Below are 14,161 nucleotides of genomic sequence, written 5' to 3' on the forward strand. Positions count from 1 at the left end.
GCGGCAGGACTGAAGTCAGTTGTGCCTCAGTTCCGCTGAGGATGACTTGCACAATAAGAAATGTGAGCTACATGGCCCCAAATGTGTTCTTAGGAGACCTCTCCGACACTCGAGTTCGTATACTATCAATAGGTGAGTGCTTAGAGGCCAAAGCTATCTCAAGTAGCTAGTAAAAGTGTAGGGTTCAAAATCATTTAAATGTTGTACAACAAGGTCCATTTTTATGTGTTGGAGAGTTCTAGCTTTAGTAAGAGTAAGTCTTTTTTTTTTTTTTTACTAATTCTTAGGAGGATTTATAGGAAGGTGAATCATATCTTTATTCTTTTCCTAAGTGAAGTTGGTCCTCTCTAGGACTCTTGGTTTCCTCAATCTGTTTAGTCACCACGGGTAACTGAGAATTCGAGATGAAATGTTTGGTATTATGTCGAAAGGGCATTTAAGTCTTGCCGAGATGCTCTCTCCTTGTTTATCGTGTCCTATGTGGGTTTTTGGATGCCTTATTATCACTTGGACTCCTCGGCTTTGCCGAGATGCTCTCTCCCCGTTTATTGTGTCCTATGCGGGTTCTTTGGATGCCTTATTATCAATTGGGCTCCTCGGCTCTACCTTGTCTGTGGTTGACCAGGTTTCTCAATTGAAGTGTTAGTGAAATATTTTTTCTGCCACGTGTCAAAATCCTAGTGGAGGGTGCTTTAAGTATCAACAGTCTCCATTGGCATATTTAAAAATCATATAGATATTAGATAAAATTAAGAAAAAATAATTTATATGTCACAAGAAAAACAATATCATTGGCTCATCAATATAGCGATTTTCTTCTATATAAACACTGCAACATCACAATAGCATTTATCAAAATGATACGAGCATCATACATTGTTTAAAGAATAATATTGGTATCTTAAAATATCCATGAAGTATTAAAAAAAAAAATTTCCGTTCCACCAATAAACCATAAATAGACTGAAAGAGTTATGTGTTTTAAAATATCATTGATGAGAAATATATTTTTTTATTGGAACCGAACATTATGTACAAATATGCGAATCCAATTAATTATCAACCGAGCCACCTCTCATTGGTAAATCGTAAAAAGTTTAGTTGATAAATGGTTTCTACCAAATATCCTTTTGACAAACATGAAGGACAAAACATATATATTATCACTTGATTTTTCCAGTGCCACTTGTAATTAATAATTCATTAACATATTGTCTTGGATTCTTGAAATGGGAACATCTAAAGTATTTGGATGAGATAATGATTAATTAACTTGAATTTTAGGTGGGTTTGATATTATTTGACCTTTCATCATGATCAATAGCCAATTAGTAATTTGATTGATGGTCATTGAAGTTTTTGATATGTCATTTTTCTCTCCATTGATTGATTGATTGATAGTGCACATCTAAGTGTGTCCTTGAGGCTATGCGTTTATGGTGGCTCGGTAGCCAACTTTCATGTGTCTCTGCCCCATCCGCATGTGCCTTTGTTGTCCACTACTCCCAATAGTATTTAGAAAAAAAATGGTTATAGAGGTTTCGGCCCAAACTATTTAAGGTGTTGTTAACATTTTATGCCTATCAAGGTGTGCGTGACTTTATCCTTAAGAAATCGTCTCAAATATTTAATGTTGGACTCGCACTTATAAACAAAATCATTGACTTACACTAAATCGATATATGAGATTTCTTATGAGTTGGGATTGAAAATGTCTAAACGAGAGAGCAATGGAGATTGGAGACTTTATGAAAGAGTGTTTATCCCTACTCGTGAACATCATAATTATCGTTAGTGTGGGTCAAATTTATTACTATATCTTTCTTTTTTTTTTATAAATTTATTTTTTTCTCAGTTAAAAATATTACTAAATTCAAAATTTTGTGCGCTTTCATTTTTATAATATTTTTCATAATTTGTACTTATTTTCTTTTTTTTTTTCCTGAATTTCGTCTACTTCACTGCCTCGTCTCTCCATCTGCTATCGAACTTATTAGGATCTCGTGTTACTATGAGGGTCATTTGACAAAACATTTGAGATTTAGCATGTATATTGATTTTAAAAAATCGTATTAAATATGCCTTGTCTAAAATGTTATGACTGTTTGGTTCGATTTTTTGCTCACAACATTTATATGTATTGTTCAAAATGATGTGACAATTAGGTAATATCATGGATTTACGGAATATTTACATATTCGGACTTTAATCCAAATTGAATTTAGGACATACTTAGTTGATCAAACTCGGATGTGTTTAGATCCGGGTTATCTCCATTTGTCCAATTTGTTCAAATATCATTCCCCTTTTTGCGATATAATGTTGAATGATCTGGCATACTTTTTTTATTCTTTAAAAAAATTACAATCAATTGAAATAATTGATAGAACCTTAAAATAAAGTACAATACAAAAATAAGTAAATAATGACATAACATTTAAGTTGATAAGAAAGGAAAAAAAAATTAGAATAAGTCAATAACATCAAATAATCTCAAGTTCCAGATCAATTTGTCTCATACAATCACTATATGCCATCAATCAATCTCTATATGATTTTGAATCATGCGAAGACATATCAATTATACGTTCAAAATTTGGGTATGAGTTTAAATCGGACAATATTTTTATATTTGAACCATAACTCAGTTTTAAACCGGATAAGATCTAAATTTTAGACATATAATTGATGTCCAAACTTGATTTAATTCGAATCGGATAAATTTTTTCCACTCCTATATACATACACACTGATGTGTACCATGTGTGTTTCTCTTTTATTTAATTTTTTTATAGTAAAAAAAGTAAATTCAAAAGTTAAGCCAAAAACATCATTCAAAATATCATTAATAAAAGGTCTAAAAAGGGGTTGACTGTCATAAGAGTGAAAAAGGCCAAAAACAAAGGGGTGCAAAAGTCAGCAAAAGAGAGAGAGAAAAGATGAAAGGAAGATATTGTGGGCCTGTTCACACTTATCTTGGGATGGAGATCGGCTCTGATCTGATCTGAGTCATCTGACGGACCTACTCCACCCCATTTACGTTAGTCAACTTTATTGCCCTGGTCCGTGCCGGTAGGGCCGGTACACACCAAAACACAAAAGACCCGAGCCTCGTTTTACTTTTATATTGAGCAGCTGCAGCACACGGATCAACAAATCATTTCTTTGGTTTGCAACGATCGTCACACGCGCGCTCTTGAAAAAAGAGTGAAATGGGGCTTTCTCCTCCATCCATTGGGATTGGATTCCATCGGAAGTAGGGCAAATTGGCATTCACTAAAATGGTATATCTTGACTTGGTAAATGACAAGAACAATGCACATATGACATCTTAATTCCCAACTAAATACAATTCCCAAATAGCCATCCAGACTAAGTATATTATCCCTTACTTAAATATGAAGGTTTCCCATACTGTTAATAGTTTCGGGGTTTCCTCATAAACAAAAAAACAGACTGTCCTTGCCATTATTTTTAACGGCAACAAACAGAGGAAAGCCAATTGCTACACTATTTCCAATGTGAAGCATTCAATATCCTTTCCCAGCTTTATAACCATCATTTATTAATTGAATTTTCTTCAAGTAAGAAGGACTGAACCTTTTCATTCGCCCAAGAAAATTTTATTTATTTTTTCTTTATCTATTCACAAGTCCGAAGTCAACTTTCAGAGTTTGTATTATTTTTTCCACAGGCAATCGTTGAATCAATGTCCTTCATGGTCCCCCTCCATTGTTTCCTCTTCAAACAAGAAACAAGGAAGGACTTCACTTCACGTTCACCAACCCATTCCTATCAGCATTTAACTGGGTTGGGTTGACATCTGAATATTCCCCTTTTTTTGCTCCAATCTTCACACCTTTTATATTACCAAGTTGAATAATTAATTCTTGCCTGTTCATCTGTTCGTGTGTGTATATACATGAATGGGCGTTTAGACTGGTGAGTATTGATTAGGGTGTGCACAGTGCAGTACAAGCTAAATACCAAAAATGGGTATTCTGGGTTCTTATTCTTCTTCTCCATTTTGGGTCTTTTGCTTGTTTGTTTTGTTGGGTTTCGTTTTGAATGCTGCAGTATTGTGCGATGGAGGCAAAACAAGCAGTTTTGTCAGGAAAATAGAGAAAACTGTAGATATGCCTATTGACAGTGATGTCTTTCAAGTTCCTCCTGGATTCAATGCTCCTCAACAGGTATGTTTGTCCTATTCAGTTTCTTCTGATTATTCTCTCTTTTATGCCTTTTTGTGTAGATTTTAGTGATTGAATTTCTTGATTGTGTTGTGTTTGATGAAAGGTCCATATAACACAAGGAGATCAGGTAGGGAAAGCAGTGATAGTGTCATGGGTTACTCCGAACGAAGCCGGTTCGAATACGGTGTTATACTGGAGCGAAAACAGCAAGGACAAGAACAAGGCAGAGGGAAAAGTGTACACCTATAAGTTCTACAATTACACCTCTGGTTACATTCATCACTGCACCATCAGAAATCTGGAGGTGAAATTTGAATCAAAACCCCCTTTTTCTATTCTGTTGTGTGTTCACTGTTTGTGGTTAATAGAGGAATTGATTGGGGAATTTGGATTTGGATACTGACGATTGCTTTATTTTGTTTTAGTTCAATACTAAGTACTACTATGAGGTTGGGATTGGTCAAAGTGAGCGCCAATTTTGGTTCACAACTCCTCCTGAAATTGGACCTGATGTGCCTTATACATTTGGTCTTATCGGTGAGTACTTGCACTAGAGCAATTCAAATAAAGAGTACGATAAGCTTGTGAACATTTTTGAGTTTTCCAGAATGATAGATTATATGGTTAAGAATATGATGCGGTTCTGCAATTGCTAGTATCTTTTTGATGTATTGTGCACTTGATATGGAGGAGCTATGCATTTACTTGCTGGGAATTATTTGCAGGGGATCTTGGACAGAGTTTTGATTCGAACAGCACGCTTACACACTATGAATTGAACCCGCAAAAAGGACAGGCAGTGCTTTTTGTTGGAGATCTTTCTTACGCGGATAACTACCCGAATCATGATAATGTTAGATGGGATACATGGGGAAGGTTTATAGAGAGAAGTGCTGCTTATCAACCTTGGATATGGACTGCCGGCAATCATGAGATTGACTATGCCCCAGAAATTGTAAGCATGTTTTTGCTGTTTTAGTTAGTTGTAATTTATTACTGTCTTGCAACTCCATGGCCTAAGCTTGAGATTTTGTATCCAAAAATTGTGTTCATTGGGCAATGCCTAGTTGCCTACCATTCTATTACTTTGTTGAATTTGTTACTAGAGTTGAGTTTTTGTTGCAGGGGGAGAAAAAGCCTTTCAAGCCTTACACTCATCGGTATCACGTTCCCTATAGAGCGTCGGATAGTTCTGAACCCTTTTGGTATTCAATAAAGAGAGCTTCAGCACACATTATAGTTTTGGCTTCATACTCGGCCTACGGTAAGGATATTGCATCTTCTAGTTCTAGAAGTGCGAAAGAAGAAATGCCATTTATGGTATCGTGCTGGAATGTTACTGTTTTTCTGACTTTTGTTTGCCTTTAATCTGCAGGAAAATACACTCCTCAATACAAATGGCTAGAACAGGAGCTACCGAAAGTTAACAGGAGTGAGACACCATGGTTGATTGTTCTTATGCATTCTCCATGGTATAATAGCTACAACTATCATTACATGGAAGGAGAATCCATGAGAGTAATGTATGAGCCATGGTTTGTCCAGTACAAGGTCGATGTGGTATTCGCTGGTCATGTCCATGCCTATGAACGATCTGTAAGTAAAACTTGAGTTCTGGCTGCTGTTTTCTGGGTTCTAAAGCTGATAAATTATCTGTAGTTTTCATAAATCTCGAGCAAAAAACCCGTAATTCTTTACTGATGACCATGATTTCCTTCTATCTGCTGTTGTATGTATAAGAACCTATGTGCTTGCAGGAGCGTGTATCGAACGTTGCATACAACATTGTGAATGGTATGTGCAAACCTGTAAGCGATCAGAACGCTCCGGTTTACATAACCATTGGTGATGGGGGAAATCTTGAAGGCTTAGCTACCAAGTAAGTCGATTGTATGGAAGATATTAGCCTTCTTGTATTGCACTAGCCTTCTATTAGTGTTGTCTTGATCTAATTATCAATCCCCTGATGGTGCAGCATGACAGAACCTCAGCCGGATTACTCAGCTTATCGCGAGGCCAGTTTCGGTCATGCAATCTTCGATATTAAGAACCGAACCCATGCTTACTATAATTGGCACCGTAATCAAGATGGTTACCCTGTGGAAGCCGATTCCTTCTGGTTTTTCAACAGATACTGGCATCAAATTGATGATTCTACGACGACTTCCCATTTGTGATGAATAAACTCTGCCTTCCCATTTGTGATGAATAAACTCTGCGTTCTCTTGTTTGCAAACCCAGAATTACTGCACAAGCTAATAATGACTCAGATCTCCACTCCACCCTTGTTGGTGTGTTCATTCACCGGTCTGGATTTCCTTACCTTCGTCCTTGTAGCCACTGGAACTTTTGTAAAGTCTACCAGGCTCCTTTCCTTTGTAAGCACTAAGCATTGTTAACACTACGGCTCACACTTGAGTTGCAGAGAAATTAAAGACTTTTTCCAGAGCAAATCCAATGCATGTGATGCATTAATTCATCATATGATATGTGGTAAATCTATGATGAACACAAGCAAATAAGAATGTTGAACTTAAATCAATAATTCATAGTTGATAAGAGGAGAGAAAATCACATAAACTTACCTCAATTCATTCTAAATCTCTAATCAATAATTCTTGCAAGCTTGAAAGCTATCACGTTTTTCGTGTAAAAAATAAGTCCATACCCTCCCTAAAAAATGCCCTTCACGTTCCAGATTCCAAACTTGATGCAATTTACAGTAAGTTTGGCCTGAAGAGCCTCTCCTGTCAAAATATCATGCTCTGGACATATAGTTGCGAGGAGAAAAGCTCAATCAAAATACAGCACTTAGTAACCAACGAGTAACAGCTCAAGTCTATCATTTTCTAAACTGTTGGCCAAAACATGATGTGTATCAGGGAACCAATACATCTACATCACATCCCAGAAGAAACCAATCAATCAAATTCCAAGAAACATCAATATTGGACAGATTTCAAACAAAATCTGCTTGAAATCATAAATAAACTGTAGTGAACATGGGAAGCTAAATTAACCATAATAACAGCTGAATGCTCAGGAAAGTTAATGCATTCAGAAAACAAGTAACCTGATATGTATTTCCCATGCATTTAAATTGATATATCCTGTACCATAAAACAAAAAAGAAAAGAAAAGAAAGTAAACATGGGTGGATTACTAATGCCTTTTGGAACAACTTTCTACACAACGCAATTTAAAGCAAGTTTGGCCTGAAGAGTCTCCCCAATCAAATATTATGCTCTGGACATATAGGTGCTATAAGAAAGATCATTGATAAAACGGCAGTTGGTAACCAACTAGAAACATCTCAAGTCCATCACTTCCTACCACTGTTGGCCAAAACATATTGTGTAACAGGGAACCCATACATCCACATCACATCCCAGAAGAAAGTAATCCATGAAATTCCAACAAACAGCAATTTCGGGTAGATGTCAGAAATTCTGCTTGAAATCATAAATAAACTGCAACGAACATGGGGAGCTAAATTAAGCGTAATAACAGCTGAATGCTAAGGAAAGTTAATGCATTCAGAAAACAAGGAACCTAATATGTATTTTCCATGCATTTAAACTTTAACGTGATATTTCCTGTACCATAAAATGAAAAAGAAAAAGAAACATAGGTGGATTCTACTAACGCCTTTTGGAAGAACTGTCTACACAACCTATGCTTCAGCCACACGGTATGACGAACTACCTGAGAAACATACACAAGTGAAGTTAAGATACAACAACTGCATAATTCATATATGGAAACTCAAAAGCAGAAAATGATGACTGCTAACTAACCTTCTGTACAAAGCCCTTATATCTTCACGTAAAACAGCACTCTCCATGAAGATATCACCACTTTCTTCGATATCAATAGTCTCCACTTCAAAATTCCGAAAACCACAGTACTCATTCCACTCAAACCACATTTTCGCAATTGCCTCCTTCTTGAAGCAGGTATTGTGGTCTTCCTCTTCAGGTGAATCAGCAGCGATCAACCTATACGTGTATACTTTCTTTTTTTGGCCTGGTCGGAAAGCGCGTCCTATAGCTTGTCGTGTCACTGAAGGATTAAGATGAACATCTAACATTAAAATCCGTGATGCTCCAACCAAAGAAATACCTTCTCCACATGCTTTGATGGATCCAAAGAAAACCTTTGCATCAGGGGAGTTGTTGAATCTTTCCATTGAGAACTCACGCTCTTCAGAACTTGAATCCCCTGAGATAACAAAGATTTCTATACCAAGAGTCCAACCTCTTTCCTTTATGGTTAGTCTCTCGAGAAATTTCAATGGGAGGAGGTATTGACTGAAAACTAGCAGCTTTTCATTAGCTGACTGACATAAGTTTAACATGTTGAGGAAAAATTTGGCTTTGACTCCATCTTTGACACTGATCTTTTTCAACATGTTATCCATATTCTCATCTTCAGTCATTGCAGAGTTCTCCAAGGACTTTAGTGCTGGATGTAGATAAATTGCACTCCCAACAGAATTTCTCTTAAACTTCGTCCCCAATTTCTTCAGCTTATGGACTTCTACTTTCTGCAAAGGAGTCAGGCCAAGTACCACAGTGAAGTCAACAAGCCCAGGAAGATCATCCAAAAAATCCCCTCTGTAGTAGTGAAGGACCTCTCTTGTCATCTCTCTTAGGTCTTGAATGACCTTCACCTTCCTTGTAAAGTCCTCATCCTTCTGCAGAGTATGCTCTACCGAATCATAGAAAGCCAAGTGTGCACTTGCTTTGACATGCTTCCTTGACTCTGGTATGTGTGCTCTACTCATTATTCTGTTGATGATTGACTTTGAAGCATCCAAACGAAGGAACTTTGGACGAACAAGATTTAAAATGTTGAACACCTCCTTTACATGGTTCTGATATAGTGTTCCTGAAAGAACCACTTTTCGTGGAGTTTGAACCTTAGCAAGTGACTGCAACACATCAGTGTTCTCATTCCTTGGCGTGTGCCCCTCATCCAATATCAAAAGGGAAGGCGCCTTAAGTAGGATTTCTTGGCAAGCTGTTGATGCTTCATTTGTGCCGTCGTCACAGACAATAGTGGAGAACTGTTTGTATCCTAGAAACAAGATGCTTTTGTTCTCTACCCACTGTTCTAAGACTTCCAGTTGCTGATGCCGCTTTTCTGCTTTCAAAGTGTAAAAATCATAAAGCGGGAGATCCTCTACTTGCCATATCTGAAATTCCTTCTTCCATGTAGCCAAGATTCCTTTAGGAAGCACAACCAGTGGTCTAGCATGGGGATATTTTGCAAGGAAACTTTGCACGAAACTTATAATCATAAATGTCTTTCCAGACCCGGGTGCATGGGCCATAATGCAGCCCCCCGGCTTATCTGCCACTAAGTTGCTGCAAAGGAAATTGAAGCCCTCCACTTGATGAGGCTTCATTTGCCTCACATGCCTAGGGTGCGCCGAGATGTCAGTCACAGTAAAATCTTTGTCAGAGAATTTCATTTCATTCATCACATTGGACCCTCTGTCGTTGGCATTCCAGGGATCAGACACGTAAGTTCTAGAAGTCCGCTTGACCTGAACCAAAATAAAAAAATAAAAGTCAATGCGATAGAATTTGCAGACAAACAACAAAAATTGCTCAACCGTGTTTAATCAGATCTGGCTATCAATGACCTTGGTTTAAGAAAGGATATAGAGAAGAACTATAGTCTGGAACTAACTATAGTCTGGAACTAAAGATGCTGGACCACATAATATAAAATAAAATTGCAGGGCCAACAACAGAGAGAATACACAAGTGATGGCTGAACCCTTTCAAGTTTAGAGACAAGAATGGACATAATATGGTATAAAAGAATTAATTTGTACATATCTTTTCCAGTATCACATTAAATACTAAATTTAAAAGAGCAGTGCTGTTAGAAAAGCTAATCCACGAGTGGAGGCCAAACCTTGTTGAACTGGACATCGATTATAGTCTCAATGCCTCTCTCAATTTTCCCACATATGCGACAAACATAACCAATATCATCCTTCAAGACAAAAGAATGATCACAGTCTTCATCTTCTTGCATGTGTTTGTCACTTGAGGGATCTTCAGCAACCTCCTACCAGAAGCAGCTGATTATAAGAATAGCAATGACTTGGGAAGGAAAGGATTATTGCGCACATCAGAAAGCAACTTTAAACACATTATAAAATGTTGGGTATTGCTTCCTAAGATTAGAATTCTGTAACAACTATAACACACAATCGACAGTAAGGAATCATGCACATTAATTTGACCAACAATGAATCCAACTGGAGATAAAAATAAATGAAAATAGTTTATAAAATATCATTAAAGTGAAACACTCACTGGTCACTTGGATCAAAATAAAAGAAACAACCATGTTATAATATAAGACAAGCATCCATTGCATTATAAGCCAACATACAGAATTCATGATAGAATAATTATATACTCATCTGTTATGACCAGCTGGGTGACCAGCTGGGCGACCTATTTTTCAGATTTTATATTCTGCTAACTGTGTTGTGCCAAAATATTTAGTCTGATCAGTTATCTTATTTCTATCACAGTACGAACAATGGACAACCCTAAAAAAAAATTGGTTCTTTTTCCCTTAACCATTCAGGTTATTAGATATTTGAACCCAAAGGAATCCATCCAACAAATTACTTAAGCAAACTTGATGAACCTCCATCCTGTTTTAAAAACAAGACAATAGTCTTTTACTTCATTGTCATCCCTTAATTTTTTACCAAACAATTATAACATACTTCAGTGGACATTTTTACAGCTGATAATTAAAGGCAAGAGAGCAAAGCGACAAACATATACCAATAATCTCATCTAAAAACCAAAAAAAAAGAAAAGGAGTCAGATAACTCCAACAGAAACAGAAATACCTTTGAAACTTCCAATGCCATTGTCATTTCATTCCAAATATCTCCAAGACCATCATCTTCAATCTCAGTTTGATCTTCACCATCCTCTTCCACTCCAACGTAAACCCCTTTATCCTTCTTGATATCAGTCACAGTCAGACTCATACTCCCTGAAGAGTCCCTAATCTGAATATGTAAATTATATCAATATTTTTTAGATAGAGTATAAAAGCAATCTGAACAATAAAAGATACCCAAGTCTTAAATAAAAACACACAGCCTTCTTGCATAAACGTGGTCTTAATCTCATTAATCCCGCAATATATAGAGGATGTGTCAGTAACATGCATCAAATGGAAAATATAATGGAATACATGAAGTACAATCAGATTGTCAGTGCTGAACAAAATATATCTATGGACAATCTGATGGAAATTAGATGAGTTGGAACATGACATAGATTGAGGTAACCCATATTATGGTTGCATCTCTCCATTCAAAATCGAAATTTCACTCAAAAATCTTTTACGAATGAACCATTGCTGTTTTACTCAGATAAGAATAAACACTAGCCTCCTCATATTTATCCTGCATGTGGCCATTAGAGTTGGCAAGTGAACTTGTCAACTTTTCACAGTCCCGTAACCCCACCACAAAAAGGACCAACAGTTGCAACACCAATTTGGTGCTCATTGATTTGCCTGTTGCAACTAAGCAACTTAATCAGCAAATCACCCAATTCTAACAGGAGCAACTGGACAGGAAGAAGATTCTTGCCCTCCAGTTCCATCCCTAAGGATTCCCAAAGGGTGCAACCTCATAAGTTAGCCACACATTTTAAAGACAAGATTAGTTAAAATCCATAAAATTGAACTGATTCTTAAAATTGAACTGATTCTTGCAATTGTTGTAGGTTCATAGCAACAAGTATGACTCAAATTGTCCATCATAGATCGAAATGGTCAACTGCTTCTAATGCTTGTGTACAATCATACTCAGTCAAAACATTTAGATCATGGCGAGAGAAAGCAAAAAACACAATCATACAGGGAGAAAAGCCGGCAACAGCATCACAAAACTGATTGGAGGGAGACAGACTGTTACATATTACAAAATTGCACAAGAGTATGCACATTCAAAAAAAAAAGAGCGGATAGAGTTCTTGAAACCGAATTGGGTGGCAATTATACCCTACACTTCACACTTCAGATGCATCATTATTGGATTGACAGGAAAATAAAAGAAATACATTTGACAGATGAGTTGGTACTAGATTAATAAACCAAGACATGAATTTATCTTTATGATAGTGCCAGTCTGTTTGGCCAGAATCCACATTATGCCACATTAGTCCCGAACATACCTACTCTCAAAGCCAGCGAGAAACAAACCATAATGAATGTTGCTACATTTAAATCGGTTATGAGTCCTATAAATTCCATAATAATTGGACATGTAACTCCACGACAAAAGATACATGAGAAGCTCACCAATAAGTTCTTCGTGAAAGACTCTCTAGTTGTCTTTGGGAAGACAGGCTCAAGATAGGGAGCAGCAGAAGGCCTCCAATCCCTTATTTCCTCATCATCTGAATCAATGATAACAACGGGTGCTGCAGCTGCTGGAACACTACTTGTAACAGAGTCATCCTCCAAATCAATGAAAGTTTCTTTTTGATAATCTGAATTCTCTTTGCTATCCCTTCCATCAACATTTCCAAGCTCATTCAGCAATTCTGGATATAAGCTGAATAACGGACCGACAACCTCCAAGTTCCGGGCAAGAAGTTCCTGTATGTCCTTTGTGACACTTCCATATCTTCCGCGATCCAAGGCTTCTATAAGATTCGGCACAGCAAATGGATCAGAATAATCAATAACTTTAGCCGACATCTTTGACTTCCTCTCTTCATCACTAGACAGCTTCCTTCGTTTATGTCCCATGGAATGTAACCATGTTGTCTTCATCATTTTATGTCTCTAGGAATAAAACTCTGTTAACAAAAATTCACGAATCAGTAGAAAGCACTATCATGCGAGAAATGCAGAAGTATAAAACCCACGGTTTCTGTCACTCGTAGATTCAAATAATGGCAAAGATATACAATTCTCAAAAAGTAGAAAAACAACAGTTTAGGGTATTGCTCCATCAATTTGAACGGAAAAAAAAATCTATTGCATATCACTCCATGAAAACTACGACTATTCTTATCAGATGAAAAAAAATACACACACGGACAGAAGGAACGGAAAAGTACAATCTGACTCTGACTGTCAACATTACTGCCATTTTTTTCTTGGTATGCGAAAGATCTAGTAACAGCACCAAGGGGGTGCGATTTGGTACGATTTCGAACGAGTTTAACGATTTCGAAAACAAGAATCAATTAATTCTTTTTGGAGCACAGAACCACGAACACGAAAACCAGCGAAAGAAAGACAAGGAACAAAAGTAATCAACTTAAAAGGGAAATGAAGCTTAGCTTACAGACATTGGTGGCTGGAGAGCAATGTAGAATCTACGGCCGAAATTAAAGAAGAAGATAACGTACCTTTGTTGTATCTGAGACTGTAATTTTAGCTGTTCTTCGGGAGATGTGGAATTAGGGTTAGAATTGGAGTGATGTCGGAAAATCGGGAAGAAGTATAGAGGGAATATCGCAGAGAAGTAGAAAGCGGGAGGGTCCGAAGCTTCGGAAGAGTAGAGAGAAGATGGTAGAGAAATAGAAAGCTGGAGGGTCCGAACTCCGAAGCTTGAGTTGGGAAGGAGTATAGAGAGAAGATCGCAGTGAAGTAGAAAACGTGAAAACGACAGCATTTTTATTGAGTTTTGTTTTTTTTGTGTGTGTGTGTGTGTTTTTTTTTTCATTTCCTTTTGTTTAGAGTGAGAAATATAGAAGGTAAGATTTCAAATCAATCTCAATTAAAAATACCATGATAGAATTGCCATTAACATGATTTCTTATATTGTATTTTTTACAGCGGAGTATGCATAAATCTCGGATCGTCAGAATAACTCGCATCATGCTGATGACGTATAAGACTGGGTCGAAATCTATGCGAGTAGGGACTAGAGAATGGGATAAGTTCACGAAACCAAG

The 14,161-nt window shown here is 37.0% G+C and overlaps 2 protein-coding genes across 3 annotated transcripts; one reads left to right on the forward strand and one right to left on the reverse strand.

The window, feature by feature from the left end:
* Nucleotides 1–3,900: 3,900 nt before the first annotated feature.
* LOC119990315 (purple acid phosphatase-like) lies at nucleotides 3,901–6,646 on the forward strand. The gene is made up of 8 exons (XM_038836166.1): nucleotides 3,901–4,193; nucleotides 4,297–4,497; nucleotides 4,619–4,730; nucleotides 4,919–5,148; nucleotides 5,319–5,457; nucleotides 5,569–5,789; nucleotides 5,951–6,072; nucleotides 6,169–6,646. The coding sequence occupies exons 1-8, from the start codon at nucleotides 3,993–3,995 to the stop codon at nucleotides 6,368–6,370; spliced, it is 1,428 nt and encodes a 475-aa protein (XP_038692094.1). The 5' UTR covers nucleotides 3,901–3,992; the 3' UTR covers nucleotides 6,371–6,646.
* Nucleotides 6,647–7,584: 938 nt separating this feature from the next.
* Nucleotides 7,585–13,854, reverse strand: LOC119991825 (protein CHROMATIN REMODELING 35-like). 2 transcript variants are annotated; one of them, XM_038838309.1, is made up of 6 exons: nucleotides 13,613–13,854; nucleotides 12,552–13,054; nucleotides 11,083–11,247; nucleotides 10,122–10,274; nucleotides 7,991–9,744; nucleotides 7,585–7,898 (listed from the first exon to the last, which is right to left on the reverse strand). In XM_038838309.1, the coding sequence occupies exons 2-6, from the start codon at nucleotides 13,029–13,031 to the stop codon at nucleotides 7,895–7,897; spliced, it is 2,556 nt and encodes an 851-aa protein (XP_038694237.1). In that variant the 5' UTR covers nucleotides 13,032–13,054; nucleotides 13,613–13,854; the 3' UTR covers nucleotides 7,585–7,894. The 2 variants fall into 2 exon arrangements, with proteins under 2 accessions (XP_038694237.1, XP_038694236.1); XM_038838308.1 differs by having other exon boundaries at nucleotides 10,122–10,277.
* Between the last annotated feature and the right edge of the window lie 307 nt (nucleotides 13,855–14,161).

This window comes from Tripterygium wilfordii, chromosome 22 (genome assembly GCF_013401445.1).
Source record: "Tripterygium wilfordii isolate XIE 37 chromosome 22, ASM1340144v1, whole genome shotgun sequence".
NCBI lineage: Eukaryota > Viridiplantae > Streptophyta > Magnoliopsida > Celastrales > Celastraceae > Tripterygium > Tripterygium wilfordii.